The 15,700-nt window shown below is 38.9% G+C and overlaps 1 protein-coding gene across 3 annotated transcripts in view; it reads left to right on the forward strand.

Moving 5' to 3' along the window:
- The window catches only part of ppp2r5d (protein phosphatase 2 regulatory subunit B'delta), a 57,568-nt gene that overhangs the window by 29,024 nt on the left and 12,844 nt on the right, over positions 1-15,700 (forward strand). For all 3 annotated transcript variants that reach the window (XM_008104931.3, XM_008104930.2, XM_008104932.3), the window contains exons 5-13: positions 329-439; positions 2,963-3,055; positions 4,738-4,868; positions 6,121-6,180; positions 6,463-6,571; positions 8,434-8,487; positions 9,694-9,864; positions 10,937-11,064; positions 13,634-13,735. In XM_008104931.3, the coding sequence (XP_008103138.2) occupies positions 329-439; positions 2,963-3,055; positions 4,738-4,868; positions 6,121-6,180; positions 6,463-6,571; positions 8,434-8,487; positions 9,694-9,864; positions 10,937-11,064; positions 13,634-13,735 (959 nt within the window). The remainder of the gene's footprint in view (positions 1-328; positions 440-2,962; positions 3,056-4,737; positions 4,869-6,120; positions 6,181-6,462; positions 6,572-8,433; positions 8,488-9,693; positions 9,865-10,936; positions 11,065-13,633; positions 13,736-15,700) is intronic.

A 15,700-nucleotide genomic window follows, 5' to 3' on the forward strand; every position in this document is an offset into this window, starting at 1 on the left:
TTAATCCCAGGTAAGGCTAAGAAAGACTCTTGTCTGAAAACCTGGAGAGAACTTTTGCCAGACAGTGATAGGGTGAAGCAGTGATCCGATTCAGTATCAGGCAGCCTCCAAATCTCATTGTATCCTCGTAGAAATTCAGATTTTGCAGATCTGTAGGATTTTAGAATAGGGTTTTGCAGAAAATGTGTTCCATCTTTGCTTTCTAGAAGTAGTGGTTGGGGGAGTTTATGAGAAAAATTAACAATTTACATTTAGTGGTCTTTTAATAAGGAGAAACTAAGTCAAAACAAAAAACAAAACAAAATCTCAAGGAATCTGTATCTCTCAGTTTTCAGTGAATCTCTTTCGAACACTTCCCCCATCATCCAACCCAACGGGAGCAGAATTTGATCCTGAGGAAGATGAACCCACGCTAGAAGCTGCTTGGCCACACCTCCAGGTAACAAGTTAACATTAATTTTATTATATTTATATGGTACTTTTTCTACCATTGTGGTGCTCAAGGCTATGTCGATGGAGTTCTTAGGCCTTTGTTTATTCGGGCACAGATTTGAGCTTTGTTCTTTGCTTTAACAAGTTACTAAATCATATAACTTCATTACGGAAACATCAGTTCAAATATTCACTTGTCAGTGAAGTGTTTCTCAGTCTACCTGCTGTGGATGAAAATGGAGAGAGAAAATACACACCATTTTGGGCCTATTTGAGATAAAGATCAATGAATGGTCTCTCTGTAAAAGATAAGAAAAATACAGTCACTTGGAAAGATCAGTGTAGAGTGGGCGATCCAAATATTCATTTCAGACAGTATATTTTACTGAGGATTTTCTTTTTGGATTCCCTGTAAAATCTAGTGAAAAGACCTAGGCACTCTTTTTGGGGATAACCAGAAGTTGAAAAAGTGACTTTTGGGGGGCTAGATATTGGCCATTATGTTTGGGGGATTCTAGGTTCCAAAAAAGCAACTTTCACAACTTTGGAAAATGACTTCCTGTCAAGTATCCCACTTGGCTGGTGCCCAGTTGCTAGGAAATCATTTTCTCTTGAGATTTATTTTGCAGTAAACATGCATACTTTAGGCAGGACTTTAAGTCCATTTTAATTTCGGTTCTAACCATGGTGGTATTTCAGGTCTCAAGTTAACTGAATTAGGCCTTTGCTGAGATGAATTGCTTACATTTGTTTTTCAAAATTCTTGTGATATGTCTGTTCTCTTGCTGGCTGAGAAAAGGAAAAGAAAAGCTTTCTCTAGAGCAGGCATGGGCAAAAGTTTGCCCATGCCTGCTCCAAAGACACAGTCTCCACTTTTCTTTCTAGTGCCAATCAACAGTTGTATCTCTGTGATATTACACATTTCCTTTTTCCCTTTAATTTTTTCCCCACGTACCAGTATTGATCTTGTCCTCATTCTGTCTTGTCTCCCATTTGCTTCTTCCTTTATATTTTGAAGAACAGTCCTTCTGGAATTGTATAGTTTTAGAAACTTTCTTTTGGCCTTCCAAGGACTGCTTTCAAATTTATACTTCCTCTCCCCATGCTTTAGGCAGACTTTGTCAGATCCAGATTTTTCAAGGGCCTGGCATGTTCATCTAGATCAGGATTTCACAAACTCTGGTCTTCCAGGTGTTTTGGACTTCAGTTCCCAGAATTCTTGGTCATTGGCCAAAGCAACTGGGGCTTTTGGGAGTTGAGGTTCAAAGAACTTGGAGGACTAGGGTTTGGGAATCACTGATGTAGTTAGATACGTGTTGATGCATTAAAACCATTAAAGTATGAGTTTGTGTTAAGCCTGACTTCTTTCTTAGGGCAGCTACAATGGCTCTGATATTATTATGCTTCTATTGGCAGGGTTTTGGGAACAGTCAGTAAAAAATTAGATTTTAATAGTGAGCTGTGCTGTTTTGTTTCTTACCTTTTCAGTGGATATATTTTACTTGGTTTTAATGATACAGAAAATTTAATGTTTTAATAGTGACTATATGTATGTATTGGTTTTTCTCATTCTCCTCGAATATCATTTTTAAGGGAGGTATAAATAAATGAAATAATAGAGGAGGCCCATTGAAATGAAGGGTATTTTGTTAGTTACCACTTATGCAGGTCGCATTGATTCTTGGTCTGCATTGTTTAAAGATCCCATATTGTTCTTTTAAATATGTTATTCTGTCCTGAAAATGGAGTGGGACAACGACTGACCCACAAACCCATATGTTAGTGCTGAATTGTATGGTCAAGCCAGGGAGGACATTGTTGGCCAAGTGGGCTTATTAACAAAAGACCCTCCTCATAAACTTATAGCAGAGTAACTTATTAGCAGCAGCGTGACCCAGCACCAGTAGCCAAAAGTGATAAAAAAAACAAAAACAATGGTATCTCTTCCTTTGAAGGCTTTTCTTTATAGCAAAATAATATGGTTACACTATTTGCAAGAACAAGGTTTCCATAACACAAATAAGGTTATTTATACTTCCTTCTTTGCTTCCATGCTGGGCTTTTTCTGGCTGGGGGGGGGGGGGGGGGGGTTGGGAATTGACTGTGCTTGCAGAGGGATTCAGCGAATTGTAATGCAAAAAAAGTAATATTTCCAAGCCCTGCATCCATTTATGTTCAGTAGACCTTTAACTTCTTTTTCCCTGGCTTTTTATGTAAGCCAAAAACAGACTTCAGAGAGTCCCCCAGCTTCAAGAGCTGGTTTTGAGGATGCACTGGGAGCTTCAGGAAGGAAGAGCAGATTGTCAGCTATTGGCAGAAATTGTGACTTCCCTTTTCGAGCCAAAACAGTGCCCACAGTATGCGACTGGAACACTGTATCTCAAGTTGACATTCTCCACTTTCTATTTCTCAAAGCCAATAGCATTGGAATAATTAGTAACTGAAAGCAAGGCGACTAAGTGTATGAAATAAGTAACTTACATTCTGCAAATAATCCTTCTCTTTTTGTTTGTCTTTCCAACTTTCTTAGCTGGTGTATGAATTCTTCCTGAGATTCCTGGAATCACCCGACTTTCAACCAAATGTAGCCAAGAAATATATTGACCAGAAGTTTGTATTGTCAGTAAGTAGTTTTACAGCTTCCTTTTACTTTGTTTTTCGACTCCAAAAACTCCAAACCGATTCCTGTTTGAACTAAAACTCCCAGAATCCCCAACCAGAATAGCCTTACTCAGGCCTGGGGGATTCTGGGAGCTATGGCCTGAAAAAATTGTTTTTAAAAGCTGATTTTTAGCCCCATCACTTTCCACCTGAGATGAAATAGGAGATAGTCTTGATGGGTGAATGCAGAAAAACAGCTTGAAATCTCTTTTGAGAATCTTTAAGAGTTTTAAAGGGTGAAAAATAATTATCTCAAAAAAGGAGACACATCTGTCCGGGTCTTTTAAGTACTCATTTTAGCAGTAATGTACCCAACAGTAGTTCATGTGAATCACATTTTGTTGGTTATATTTGCCGTTGTCTTCATTTTTGCTGGATTGCACCACAGCATTGCATTTGCCATGTTTTATGACTTTTATATCTTTGATAAAAATCTAGATTTAATAGGGTTTCTTTACAGGAAGTAACAGGGGTGTGTGTAACTTGTTATATGGATGTATGATTTTATGAAGAATTCTTTTTTTTAATGTTACCCGTCTTGTTGATAGATGCAAGTCAGATGAAATAGATAATGCTCAGGAAAGCAAAATACAGCTGCATATGGGTTAGGTGTTTTTGGTTTGATCTGTTTTTCTAGTATATAGTTGCTTCAGAATGTCATCTGGCTTGAATCCAACTGGTAATCGTAACCAGAGTAGACTCATTAAATCAGCTGATGAATGTATAACGCCATCTTAAGTAAGCTCTACTGATTTAGTGAATCAGTTTAAGACTAGCTCAGTAATTCTCAACCTATGGGTCCCCAGGTATTTTGGCCTACAACTCCCAGAAATCCCAGCCTGTTTACCAGCTGTTAGGATTTCTGGGAGTTGAAGGACAAAACATCTGGGGACCCACAGGTTGAGAACTGCTGGATTTGGTTCTGTTGGATTTGGAACCTTGTTTCTATATGTACAGATAGGAATATGGTTTGATCAGGTGCACAACCTTATGTTCATTTTGTATAATTGAGGAGCCTCCTTTTCTTTGGATCGTTTGTATTGACCCTCTCACATTTTGTTAGTTTCCAATATCATCTTCAGAATTGGCAAAGCCTTTTAAAAATTTCAACTCCTAAGATCCCTGGCCGGTGTGTCTAATGATTATGCTGGCTGGACATTTCTGAGAGCTGAAATCCAAAAAAATAATTTTTACATGCTCTAATTCTCTGGTAAGCATTAGATCAGCACAGGTTGAATTGTCTCCAGCAGCATTATAATAGTGCAGCCCATAAAAAGGTACCTCCAGAATGTTCCATTTCCTGCCCTTATTTGTACTTTAATTCTGAGATTCAGAATGAAGCATAAAAGCATTCCTGTCTGTATTTACTTGTGTGTTGTTGTTGTTGTTATATGTATTTATACCCCACTTTATCTCCTAAAGCAGACTCAAAGCAGCTTGACATAAAAGCATTCATATACAATTTAAAATATGCAAATATGCAAAAAATAAAAAAGAATTAAACACAAACAGCACTAAAAAAAATCACAGGTAAAACCCATTAAAACATATTCAAAGTTAAAAACCACAGCACCCCCTGAATTGACCTTAAACATCTTTGTTGATGCTTATGGCACAGGGCATGATTAAATCATTCTTCCACAGCTGCTGGACCTGTTTGACAGTGAAGATCCCAGAGAACGGGATTTTCTGAAAACCATTTTGCATAGGATTTATGGGAAGTTCCTGGGCCTTCGAGCATATATACGGCGGCAGATCAACAATATATTTTACAGGTAAGTATTGGTTAGCAGATGTTTAATTTCTTTGGAGCTTTTGCATATAGAGCAGGCATGGGCAAACATTGGCCCTCCCGGTGTTTTGTGATTCAACTTCCAGAATTCCTAACAGCCGATAGGAAAATACCTGGAGGGCCGAAATTTGTCCATGCCAGATATAGAGGCTTATGTCTTGACTTACAGAGTTGGACTAGATTCATTTTGAGTAGGGGCATGAGATATCTTCAGAGATATCTTGATCAGGAATGGACCATTTCCTGAGGACAGGGGACTGAAGATCTCACACACTGCAGTGTCAATCATGTCTTTGCCATTGAGATTCTCAGAGCTGCAGAAGTTGCCACCAAAATTCAGCTCTCTTACACTGGAGGATAAAGAGTGCCCTTCCATGTCATAGGGTGGTAGTTTGTGTTGCCCAGTGTTTCTCCTTCTGGAAAGCTAAGGGAATACAGACAATAAGATATTTATGAGAGTGAGTTTAATCATGGAACTGAATCTCATCAGTGCCACCCTTTTGAGCAAAGTGGCAGTGACCTCAAAAAAGATTGGGCTGCACATGGTCAACCAGTGACTGAGGGTGCAGGTACACTGTAGAATTAATGCACTTTGACCACCTTCACTGCCATAGCTCAAAGCTATGGAATCATTGAAATTATAGTTTGGTGAGGCATCAGCACTATTTGGCAGAGAAAGCTAAAATTTCATAAAGCTACAACTCCTAGAGTTTTATACCATTGAGCCATAGCAGTTAAAGTGGTTCCAAATGGTATTTATTCTGCAGTGTAGATGCACCCTTAAGAAAACTGGGGACTGAGTCTTAAAAGTATGTGGAATTTACAAAAATATCAACAAAAATGAGGGTGCAGTGGTGACTTCACACCAGGTTTTCTTGCCTTCCCTTTGACACAGAAGTCTGTGCTTCTAAACACAAGCATGTGTGTATAGACAGTGTCTTGGAAGTGAAATAGAGTAAGCAAATGTATGAATTTGGAGTTTCCTGGAACAAAACAAAGACATTTATTATGTGCAGCATACATATCAGCCAGAGTTTGGAAATGATTCTTCTTGGTCTGCATTTTTTTTGGACCTCCCAGACATAATGGCCCATGGCCATGGTGTCTGAGTTGTTCTGGGAACTATAATCTAAACAGAAAACTTTCCAATTTTTGGATTGTTGGTCCTTGTCCTCAGGAGATCAGCTTCTTAGTTGCCTCATTTTCTATTTGTCACTGACTTCTCTCTGTTTTAGGTTTATCTATGAGACGGAGCACCACAACGGGATTGCAGAACTGCTAGAGATTTTAGGGAGGTAAGAGCATTTCTTCCTTTTTCCATTCTTGGCAGGCCTAGGTGGCTGTTCCCCAAGCAATTACATGCAGTTTCCATTTTTTGCTTACTGCTAGGAGCTATTCCCAAGAAAGAATGCTATGAACTATTTAAGTGAGTCCCCATGAGCTTTGCAGATGTTTCCTGCAGGAAATCCTGATGATGTAGCAACAGCAAGGTGGGGTTTGGGAACAGCATTGTGTATACACACGCACTTGTAAACGCATGAGCCCTGAAAGTTCACAATGCTCTCTCTTTTCCTCAGTATAATCAATGGATTTGCTTTGCCCCTGAAGGAAGAGCACAAAATGTTTCTCATCCGGGTTTTGCTCCCATTACATAAAGTGAAATCTCTGAGCGTCTACCACCCCCAGGTAAAACGTTAATTCTCTTAACATTTTGTGATAACCCATAAATGATGGGCATTTGTCTGCCGTAGCTCTTGTTCTCCCTCCATCCAAAATGTGGAGCTTGTTTTCAAAAGGTACCAAATCCATTTGAATAAATGTGACAGGAATCTAAAGAAACAATCTGAGGATATGCTTTCTCTTGCTGTAAAATGCAATTTTCCAAGCCCTGCACCGAAGTGATTTCATCCATTTTGATAGTTTTGATATGTGCATATTATTCTAATCTTAGTTAAAATGTGCTGCCACCTATAACTGATTTTTCAATTTTGGGGTTTTTTGGTGTCTTTTGGAAATAAACTCCACAAATGGCCCCTTATAGTCTAGAAAATTAATTTTTCCAGCCTTTGCTTTTGCCTTTCTCCTATCCTCCTGCCTCTTAATGGCTCAACAAATGTGAAGGGACATCTGAAAAGTAAAGGAAGTCCTACTGGATCAGACAATCTTTTTAGTGCCATAGTCAAAAGGCATCTTATTTGGGAAGTGTACAAGGAAGACACGAAGGCACTTGCTTCTCATTTACCATCTCTCCCATCTAGCCCTGCAACCGTTTTGCAGCTGTTCCCTTTATGAATCTGCAGAAGCTGTATAACCACATGAATAGTTTTCAGTTCTGACCAGATTCTTATTTCTCCCACTCTTAGTTCATTTCGTCCTGTTTCTGTATCAATTTGCAGTTTTGTTAAAAAAAATCTGCACACTATATTAATTGATTCTTATTGGAATAGTCACTTTTTCCGAGTGAATTAATTTTTATATTTTCACCTAATATGATGGCTGATATTCTGTATCAGCAGATCGGTTAAGGTTATACTGAGACTGAAGTGTGCCTCTTGATCCCCCCTCAAAACTCACCTGTCTCGTACTGAAGCCACCCCAATAATGGCCATTTAGTGGTGGAGACCAGAGGGGTCTAACTGTGCCCTTAAAGATAGACACACATTGATGATGTCATCCTCCAGGAACTCTGGAAGAGACTGGAGAATGTCTGTGCTATTATGTGTCTGGCTATAAAACCATAGTTAGATGCACCTCTGTTATTCTGGATTTTCTACCAACTGCTATAAACAGCTCTTTTGGGGCAGAGACACCATGAGAGAGGTGAGTTTTGCAAAGATTAGGGGTTGTTGCACGAGGAATGGATTGAATTCCTCTTTCTGAAATGATATAAATAAATTGTGCCCACCAACAAATTTCATTTTAAAATAAATACAGTACATGCAATTTGTGTGCAGAGTATGACCTTATGCTTATTTAATCAGAGGTGAGCCCTGCTGAGTTCTGTGGAATTCACTGCCAAGTAAATATACATAGACTTACAAGCTCAGATGTAACCTGCTCATTTTCATCTTATCTTACCAAAAGGCTCATTATACAGGGTGTTTCAAAAAGATGGACCCAGTTTGGAATGGCTGTATCTCTGCAATGACATACCACGCAAGAATGAAGCTCTTTCCCTTTGAAGGGATGGGGCATAGAGTTTCAAACAATTTCCACTAGATGCCTCTCCTGGTTTAATGTCGTTTGCACATTAAACCAGGCCTCCTGGCCTCAGTCATTTGCAAGACGGTGACCCTGCAACATAAAGCCTATTGAGATACTTTCCATTTGAAGAGTTATTTTTTAGATTAGTTTCTGGCTCAAAATGGTTAATAAAACTTGATAACTCATTAAACCATTTGTAACTTTTAATGTAATTCTAACTTGTTGCCATTGTCAAATATACTGCTTTACAATTGGGTCCATCATTTTGAAACACCTCTGTTATTTCTGCCTCTGTTATTTCCATAGTACCTAAAGTCTCTGACTGTATTATACCCTTCTTACAGTTGGCATATTGTGTCGTGCAGTTCCTGGAGAAAGACAGTAGTCTGACAGAGCCGGTAAGTATTCCTTCTGGATCTATGTAATTCTGGGCATCATGTACGGCTCCATGTAGTACAGAAAGCTGGAGCCAAAGTTGGCTGTATCCAAATCTAAATCTGCTTTGGTGGCTTGAGGTGGTATCTGAAGAGCAGAATCCGATACATACAAGTAGCTGCACAAGAGACATTCTAATGTAGATTGTGGCTTGGAATTATAAGAATGGGCGACACTTAAGTTTCAGGAGAACACACTTTTTTTTCATCCCTCTTGCACTACTTCATTGCATTTAGTAGCTTCCAGTTCTGAGTTTACCAAGTAGATAGTGGTTTGCAGGAGAGCACAAATCAACGTTTTTCTCATTGGATGCAATAAAATGATTAATATTTACAGGTTTTTCTTCTGTAAAACGTAAAGACAATGTTGATTTGGAGGAAGGGTTGAGAGGAGCCTAAACCTTGTGCCTGCTCATTCTTCTGCAACACCCAAGTTGGGTGCTAACATCTGAACACACTTATATAAATAGGGCTACTTGTAATTTCTGTCCTGAAAATGTATTTTTAACATAGAAAAATCAGCATGTGAATTACTTATGAAAATGCCACAGTTTTTGTAGTTGGGCACATTTTTGTACATTGGTTAACTCCTTAAAATTAGCTGAGCCAGGAAAAGTCATTGGAGAAGGAAAGCATAGAACGTAGCAGGGTGGAAGAGGATAATGATACATTATAACAAGGGTGAGCAACTATGGAAGAATGGGCAGCGGGATGGGACATTAGTCCTCATTAGTCATACTATTGTACCTGTGATGTTTCAACCCTATGAAATTCTGGGATTTATAAGTTATTTTGGTACACAGCTCTCTGACAGAGAAGGGTAAATATTTCACATGTCTGCAAATCCCAGAATTCTGTACATTGATCTGTGGCAGATAATGTGGTGTCAAACTGCTATAGCCCTGTAGTGTGGATACAGCCCTGGGTTCAAGGAGGCCACAAAATTTGGTGGAAATGTGCCCCTTGCCCCCAGTGAATATTTGAAGGGAAAGTGTTTTTGCAAAAAATGTTTTTGACCCCTGAGTATGTTGTGTATGCTGTTCTCTAAGATCTGTACTGGTGCTACTCTGATAAAGATTCTTTCAGATTTAAAAGATGGTAGACTAATTCATCAGTAGATATGGCTGCTCTTAACTCTAATACTTGCAGTCTGCTTTCTTCATTTGCTAGGTAATTATGGGCTTGCTGAAATTTTGGCCAAAAACACATAGTCCCAAGGAGGTTATGTTCTTGAATGAGCTGGAAGAAATATTGGATGTCATTGAGCCATCTGAGTTCGTGAAGGTGATGGAGCCCCTATTCAGGCAGCTGGCCAAGTGTGTCTCCAGTCCACACTTCCAGGTAAATCCAAAACTCAAGATGAGGCAACAGGTTGAGTCTTGACTTAGAAAACTAATAATTTGCTACTGTGAAAAATTGTAGCTAGGATAACTGGAGTTCACCTTGCAATCCAACTTAATGGCCAAGTTTTAATAGTCTCAAATCAATACATTGTGATTTATCAGGCCGAGAATGATCACTTCCCTGTTCTCTTTTGGGGTATACATTGTGGATTGATAGGTTGGTTCATTGACAGAGATTTGACCAATTTCTCTGTTTCGGTTTAAATGGAAAATCCACAGTGCACATGAAAAAGGAGGAGCCCTAATAAAAGGTGAAACAAGCTTTGGAAGTGCTTAAAAATCAATATGAAGTTGATTTCTAATACAGTATTCTCTCACTTATCCAACACTCGCTTATCCAATGTTCTGGATTATCCAACGCATTTTTGTAGTCAATGTTTTCAATATATCGTGATATTTCGGTGCTAAATTTGTAAATACAGTAATTACTACATAGCATTACTGCGTATTGAACTACTTTTTCTGTCAAATTTGTTGTATAACATGATATTTTGGTGCTTAATTGGTAAAACCATAGCCTAATTTGATGTTTAATAGGCTTTTCCTTAATCCCTCCTTATTATCCAACATATTCGCTTATCCAACATTCTGCCGGCCCATTTATGTTGGATAAGTGAGACTCTACTGTATTACTGTATGCTTCAGGCTGAGGAAGGTCGGAGGCAAACCTTTGAGAATACAACTAACTAGAAATATATTTTAAGGTTGTACAGCATTCCTCTTCCCCTTGCTTTTAGTTTTGAAGCACATTAGAGGAAGAGGAACTTCCAGAGCTACTTCATATTTTACTTTTTCTGATTTGACAATATCTGTATGAGAAAAAGTATTCATTTTGTATAACTATGTAAGGGTACAACATACTCTCTACACCAGCCACTAACAAATTAGGTATCTGAACATTAGATCAGGCAAATATATACAGTTTTTAACATGCAATGGCAAAGACTCAGACATACTCTCCTTTCTAATATTTATCTCCTTAAGAAGTCTCTTTTGCTCTGTTAATACAGGTTGCAGAGAGAGCGTTGTACTACTGGAATAATGAATACATCATGAGTTTGATCAGTGACAATGCAGCCAAAATCCTCCCTATCATGTTTCCTGCGCTCTACAAGAATTCTAAAAGTCATTGGAACAAGTAGGTCATTTTTCTGTGCATTGGCCAGGAATGAAAGTATAGATGAGAGAGCCCTGGCTCGCCCTTCCATTGTGGGCTGTTGAAACATTTGAAATGCTAATTCCATTTGTGCTCGTACCTATTTGGCATGGCGGGAGAGACGAGAGAGTGCCCATGATGATTGCTAGAAATAAGAAAGCACATATAGAAGAAGGAGTTGCTACTGATCAAATTGCTGGCTTAATCCAGGGGCTGGGCAACTTTACTGTCCCTTGACACCTGCTGCCAATTTTGCTGCCATGTCTCTTATCCCCAGACTGTAGGAAGAAGTCATCCAGGCATAATTTCCACTGCTGCTTGGATTAGGGAGGAGCCACATTGCTGTAATTTTTAATGTATCATCCCCTTGGCTGTCCCCTTAGTTCTTTCTCATGCATTGGTCCAGGTCAGGCATAGATTGTTGCTCCTCTGTGACAGAACTTTGTATCTGAGTGTGATAGTGGGATGTGTGTGCCTTCTATGCCATTGCCTGCTTTGCATACCAGCCAGTTAGCAGCACTTGCCTTGGCTACACATGGGTATGGCAAGTGACAACAAAACACACTGATCCTGGCAATACAGTATTCAGATCTCATAATGGAAATAAGAACTTTGGTTTCTGGGCAAAGCACTTTATTACATGATTTGGTGACAAGAGCAAGCTGTGTGATTCTGCCCACTTAAGCCAGAGTCTTCAATAATATGATTTTTCTCCCTCTCTTTACTAGAGCTGTAGCTACTTTTGACATCTAGTCATTTTTAAAAGCAGGCAAGTAGTAGCATCTTCCTTTGAAATGCCCTTAAGCTGCTGCAGTGTTTCCCTGAATCTAAGGTTGCCAATCTAGAACCTTTTTTCTAAGGGGAATTAGAAAAGCTGATAAAATTTGAAAGGGTTTCTCTGGGAAATCCCTGGTCTGAGAAAAAGGCTTGTTCCATGGTTGTTGCTTTGCTATCCTGGGCAAATGGTCTCTCACTTCTGACTGTAAGGAAATGAGATGTTCCTTGTTAAAGATGCAAGTGGAAGAAAGAACAGATGCAGCCCTTTAACAAGTTATCAGTGTTTTCTCTATTGCTTCTATATCTAGACCTTCAGTGATCTGGATGAAGAAGCTATTAAACAGCCCTGCTCTATATTCTGAAGTCTTGGAAAGGAGCTTAGTGAAGTTGCATAAATCTTACCCTCACGATGCCGATGCAACAGAAGATAGATTGATTATTGCCTTCATAGTCAGAGCTATTGCCTCTGAGATCTTTGTGCCTTTAGTGCAGATCCTTTTTCCCAACAAAACTTAGTTATGGCCACATTTCAGGGTGTTAGGCTGTGTGCAGAAGATAATTTTGATGGAAACAAAAGATATATCTCTGGTAAAGCTGGTGTAGGAATTTTTTTTAAAAAACACCTTTGTTTCTTCAGTGGTTTCTCTCGGGCAAGACACTGCTGGACTTTTAGATATTTCTGGTTGCATCCCAGATGTCATTCAAATTTCCAAACCAGAAAAGAGTCTTGATTGCTGTTCGGAGTGACCTAAACTATTGACCACCAAACTCTCACTGGAGGGAAGGAGACTTACCCATTTTCTTCCAATTTGGGAAGCCTTGACATTGGACCTACAGAGGATTAATGCAGGGTACAAAATAGAATTCCATTAGTTAGAAAGGTCCCAAATATTATTATATCTGAGGAAACCTAAAATCGAGTTTGAAGCCATTAATCAACAGGTAGAAGTAGGAATAGTGGAGTTAAATGTGTCTTGGAGCAGACTTTTTAATATATTCAAGTCTTCTTTTTGACCCCTAAAAAGACAGTCTGTGGCACCATGTTGGATTTTGGTCACAAAAGCAGTTTTCTAGTTTACAGGGAAAATGGTATAAATAGACCCATCTTCATATTTCTAGTTTTGGATCTTCTTGTCATTTTCTTAATACTATCTTGAATTCTCCACTGTCTCATCTCATGGATTGGTGGAGACCAGGGACATCATTTCTTGGGTAAGATGTCATCCAATGGACAGACAGGAATTCGCCTTCTGTATCAGAATTGCATTGCCCATAAAACACATACTTTTCTGTAATTGTTTTTATCGCTCATGCATTTTCTTATATCGTAGGCCAAGGCTAATACAGCTTTCCTGGAATCAAAGCAATTCAAAGAATTTTTTTTCATTTCCACAAAGAATACACACATTTTAAAAGAGAATCCCATTTTCAGGAGGCTGCTTAAGTTGTGATTGGATTGAAAAACAAGGCACATGCTTTCCACATATTTTGTTGTGGAGGATAACTATGGTTTGTTTTGCTATAACTACACTCCTGAAATTCAATAGTGCAGCAACAAAATTGGCAAATGCTGCAACGTTGATATGGAGGCATTTTACAGTTTTATGGGGCTCATTTTCTTGCTTGACATTTGAAACTGTTTTAAGTCTTCAATTTATTTTTTCTCTGTTCATGTTGCTGGTCATTAAATTTCTTCCATGGGAGGGCAGATTTACCCAGTATCTTGTGGAGTCTCATTCAGTTGTTCATTCTTTGCCACTTCTGTCTTTTGTAGGACAATTCATGGGTTGATCTACAACGCACTGAAGTTATTCATGGAGATGAACCAGAAGCTGTTTGATGACTGCACACAGCAGTACAAAGCGGAAAAGCAGAAGTAAGTAGTTTGGCTGGAAAAACTGTGGCTGAGAAGATAATCTTGTCAGCTTCAAGGCCCTTCTCTAGATAACAATAAGGAGTTAGCAACAAATACGTGCCAGCCGCCTTAAAGCTCTCTAGCAGCCAGGCATTTCATATCACTTATTAACATGGAAGAGGAAATACGGATCCATATAAAATATTGTCTGCTCCACAAGGCTATTCCCCATAGGTTTCTTTATTTGGATCTCTCAGCTGAAGCTCATTTCATCCAGCCTCCACCTTTAATCACTGGAGATTGCCCCTTCTATGTTCCAAAGGCTGATAAACCCTTCCCAAGCTTGCTGGAAACACTGAGAAGACTCCTCCTCTGCTGGAGACTTGTCCTTAGCAGTCGCTGAGCCAGGCCTAATAGACTGCTGGTTACTACAGGTGGCTTTGCCACTAATTGAAAGCAGAACCAGTTGTGTTGGATGGAATAATTCAATTTTCACCACTTCCCTATCCTATATGTTTCCGGAGGGTCACTCAAATTTTGGTAGCATGCAGGAATACGCAGCATGTAGGAAGGATCAGCAAGAATTGGAGAGTGATCAACTCAGGTTGTGTGAGTGGAATATCTTTTAATGGAGCAACTGCTGCAAGCCATTTTTCAGGTAGTCTGCGACAATTGTGCATTCTTTGTCTCTTATGGATTTTCAAGTTTTATTTATTTCATGTCAAAGCATTGCATAAATAAGCATAAAACTGATAAAATAAAGGGAGCACAAGCAGCTAAATAATTTTAGACCAAAAATGGGCAACAGTGACCGCACTGTCTATAGCAATTCTTCCTCTGTGCATGAGGCAGGGCATTGTGGGCAAGCATACAGATGTGGAGTTGTTTGTTCTGCTCCACAATCTCACAAGGTGGAGGGTTCTTCTAGATAGTGCCATTTTGCCAGATTTTGTTAAAAGTATAATAATAATAATAATAATAATAATAATTATTATTATTATTATTATTATTATTATTTTTCTATCCCACCTCCATCTCCCCGCAGGGACTTGGGGCTGCTAACATGGGGCATACTAGATATATATATACACACACACACACACAATAGATTTTAAAACATCTGTGGACTGTTTGTTAAATACTATTAAATGCATTAAATTCTGACCCTTAATATTAGCAACTAATCTCTTATTACTAAATTTATTTTTCTGTATTATTGGGCCTCACATGTCCCCTCTGTTGACTGTAATTAATACTATATTGATTCTAATTTCAAGTTGAGACTGAATAATAACAACAACAATAATAGTAATAACAACAACAACAACTTTTATTTTAATACCCCACCACCATCTCCCCAAAGGGACTCGGGGTAGCTTACAAGGGGGCCCAGGCCCAGGACATACAACAAAATTCACCACTTAAAAAGCACAGTTAAAAACATAACAACATATAGCAGTCCGCTTAAAACACATTTAAAAAACAGCAAAATATAAAAACAGCGTTAAAACTATATCAAATAAAACTCAACAACCGAATTAAACGAACTATTATCTCTTCAGTTCCTTCTGTCACTTATTGCAGTATACTTGGAACTTTGTAATGGGTGTTATGTGACAGAAAACAGGTCTAGGTTGTCACCTTATTTTGGTGATAAACTTTGGGTCAGTTTTTAAAAAATAAAAGGTGTGGGAGCGTTGAGGACTGGATGTCAGCCGTGGGCCACATTTTCTCTATCCCTGTATTATTGCAAAGCTGCTTTACAACGACAAGCCAACTGTGTGCGGACTTTCTTCCTTGCTGTGCCCATATTGAGAGAGCAAAGCTACATTACCTTCTGAGGCAGAAGAAACAATGGCACTGACCTGAGTAAATAGAGAGCCACATGACACCTTAAGGACAAAGTGATTTTATTGTCACATAAGGCTTTGTGGGATAATTGAAAGTTCTGAAGAAACACGCATAGGGTCATGCTGTCAGGCACAT

This window comes from Anolis carolinensis, chromosome 1, assembly GCF_035594765.1.
Source record: "Anolis carolinensis isolate JA03-04 chromosome 1, rAnoCar3.1.pri, whole genome shotgun sequence".
Classification (NCBI taxonomy): domain Eukaryota; kingdom Metazoa; phylum Chordata; class Lepidosauria; order Squamata; family Dactyloidae; genus Anolis; species Anolis carolinensis.